Source organism: Sapajus apella, unplaced genomic scaffold (assembly GCF_009761245.1).
Source record: "Sapajus apella isolate SASKATOON/1434 unplaced genomic scaffold, GSC_monkey_1.0 scaffold47, whole genome shotgun sequence".
NCBI lineage: Eukaryota > Metazoa > Chordata > Mammalia > Primates > Cebidae > Sapajus > Sapajus apella.
This window is the reverse complement of record NW_022436987.1, coordinates 1689779-1692653: the sequence shown is the minus strand read 5'-3', so window position 1 is coordinate 1692653 and position 2875 is coordinate 1689779. Positions and strand designations below refer to the sequence as shown.

Sequence of the window (2875 nt, the reverse complement as noted above, 5' to 3'; positions counted from 1 at the left end):
ACAAGAAACAACATGGTGAAACCCCGTCTCTACTAAAAATACAAAAAAATTAGCCGGGTGTAGTGGCGGGCGCCTGTCATCCCAGCTACTCTGGAGGCTGCGGCCGGAAAATCACTTGAACCTGGGAGGCGGAGGCTACAGTGAGCCATGATCCTGCTACTGCACTGCACGACAGCCTGGGCGACAGAGTAAGACTCCGTCTCAAATAAAATAAAATAAAATAAAATCACCAATTAACCTCCATCAAAGCAAAGACCACTGTCTACTCTAACCTTTTTAAGGGTTTTAAAGGAAGAGGTGTCCTGTCTGTCCTCCAAGCTTGGGTCCTGAAGCCACGGCTGAGATTTACCCGTGAAACCCAAAGAAAGAGAGGGCAGAGAACTAGAGAAAGAAAACAGGGTAATGTTACCCAAGAGGACGAAATAGAGAAGCAGGAAACGAAGCCTGCGGCTAAACACTGGTGATGACTGTTAGGAAAATACCAGACGATGCCCCGCCCGCCAGCCCACAATGCGCCCGCCAGCCCACAATGCGCCGCCTGTCCAGTCACAAAGCGGGGCCTCGGGCCTTGACAGTTCGCGGTCTGTAAGCAGAACGTTCCAGGGCTTCCCTGTCGCCTGTGTCCGGTCCGGGGGCCACAAAAATACAGTCTTCAGCGGTGTGGGAGACCGAGAGTGGGCGGATAACAGAGGCTTCTCTGGTTATCTCTATGCCGTGCCAACATAGTTTCTGTGCCCACTAAGATGCATGAAATAAAAATGTCCGTGTCTCGCCCTCTGCGGTGGAGAGACGTCCCAGAAACAGGCGCACCAGGGAATTGGAGCGGAGGAGAGTAACTCAAACTCAGAATGAGAAAGTTTGCAGGGGACCGAACTGGGGCCAACCTGCTTCCCAGCGGGTCTCCGGAGAGGCAAAGTGGAAGAGGAAGCTCTTCCAAAAGACCCCCGCTGCCAACAGCCCGACGCCCCCGCGCCCTCCCGCCGCCCCAGAAGGCCAACTCCGCCCGCCTGAGTCACAGCTGGAGTTGGGGAGGAGTCAGGGGAAGGCGGCTCCAGCCCTTAGTGCAGCCTTTGGTTGCAGGCAGAGCAGAGCGGTCAGGGATCATGGGGGAGAGTGCGTTGGAGCCGGGGCCTGTGCCCGAGGCGCCCGCTGGGGGTCCCGTGCACGCCGTGACGGTGGTGACCCTGCTGGAGAAGCTGGCCTCCATGCTGGAGACACTGCGGGAGCGGCAGGGAGGCCTGGCTCGAAGGCAGGGAGGCCTGGCGGGGTCCGTGCGCCGCATCCAGAGCGGCCTGGGCGCTCTCAGTCGCAGCCACGACACCACCAGCAACACCTTGGCGCAGCTGCTGGCCAAGGCGGAGCGCGTGAGCTCGCATGCCAACGCAGCCCAAGAGCGCGCTGTGCGCCGCGCAGCCCAGGTGCAGCGGCTGGAGGCCAACCACGGGCTGCTGGTGGCGCGCGGGAAGCTCCACGTTCTGCTCTTCAAGGTCAGTGACCTCAAACGGTCCCCAATCCGGGGACTTTTCCTGCCTTTGGGCCACCAGCTGGGGGCTCCCCGCTTCCATCTACCTTCCACACCCGCATTCCTAACCCCTCCCGCCGCTGTTGCTGTGGAACGCACTCCTAGAGCCGCACCCGCTTCCCAAAACCCAGCCCCATCCCTCCCTGTCACGCCTGAGCCCCTCCTGGCCAATCCAAGCCCGCCCTGCTCTCGCTCTGGCCACGTCCGCAGAATTTGTTCTAAGTCCCAGCCCATCCCTAAAATAACGGTGGTTGGAAGGGCATTCCGTGACTGTGGGCACCATCCTCCTCTCGCCCCTCTCCGGGCCTCACCTACTTTACAAAGTTTTGTAGCTGGCAAGCAGCTTTCCCTCCCCTTCCCTTCCCACTTCTGCCTCTTCCCACCCCTACTCTGCGGAGGTAAAAGGTTTCCCTTGTGTAATTAAGGAGTGAGTTTCGGGCTGCTGGGGGTAAGGGGCTGCCAGGATCAGTGCTGTGTCCGTCACATGCAGGAGGAGGGTGAAATCCCAGCTACCGCTTTCCAGAAGGCACCAGAGCCCTTGGGCCCGGCGGACCAGTCCGAGCTGGGCCCGGAGCAGCCCGAGGCCGAAGCTGGAGAGAGCTCGGACGAGGAGCCGGTGGAGTCCAGGGCCCAGCGGCTGCGGCGCACTGGATTGCAGAAGGTACAGAGCCTCCGAAGGGCCCTTTCGGGCCGAAAAGGCCCTGCGGCGCCACGGTCCACGCCGGTCAAGCCGCCTCGCCTTGGGCCTGGCCGGAGTGCTGAAGGCCAGCCGGAAGCCCAGCCTGCACTGGAGCCCACGCTGGAGCCAGAACCTCCGCAGGACACTGAGGAAGATCCCGGGAGACCTGGGGCTGCCAGAGAAGCTCTGCTCCAAATAGAGAGTGCAGCCTAAGGGCTGGTGTTGCCTGTCTCGCTTGTGGCTTGTGCCTTGTCCCAAAATAAATCCTTTCAGAATGTAGTACTCGCTCCCTAATAAGGAGAGAATCCTGCATCCGCGGAGGCGGGTGCTCTGGCCCCCCCTTCTTTAAGTCCAGTCCTGTGTCCTCTGAAAGAGGTGCAGCCCCTCACACCTGCTTACGCTCACCATCAATAAAAGTAGTTTCACCCGATCCAGACTCCATGAGAAGGGATGGGGAAAGGGTTTGGATGTGGGAAGGCAGATCAAGGAATAAGACAAATCAAGGAATAAGAACAGGAATCATTGTATGATTCCTCCAGTTCCACGGAGTCCTGGGTTTTAGACTCCAGTGGCACATAGAAATATCCCTGTGGCGGCCTGCTCCTTAAACACTGTCCTCATGGGAACACACAGTTGCCATTTTTTTTTTTTTTTTTTTTTTTTTTTTTTTTTTA

At 58.5% G+C, this 2875-nt stretch overlaps 1 protein-coding gene across 1 annotated transcript; it reads left to right on the top strand.

Annotated features, from left to right (window-relative positions):
- Nucleotides 1-940: 940 nt before the first annotated feature.
- CAVIN3 (caveolae associated protein 3) lies at nt 941-2631 on the top strand. The gene is made up of 2 exons (XM_032240558.1): nt 941-1487; nt 2013-2631. The coding sequence occupies exons 1-2, from the start codon at nt 1104-1106 to the stop codon at nt 2412-2414; spliced, it is 786 nt and encodes a 261-aa protein (XP_032096449.1). The 5' UTR covers nt 941-1103; the 3' UTR covers nt 2415-2631.
- The last annotated feature ends 244 nt before the right edge of the window (nt 2632-2875 follow it).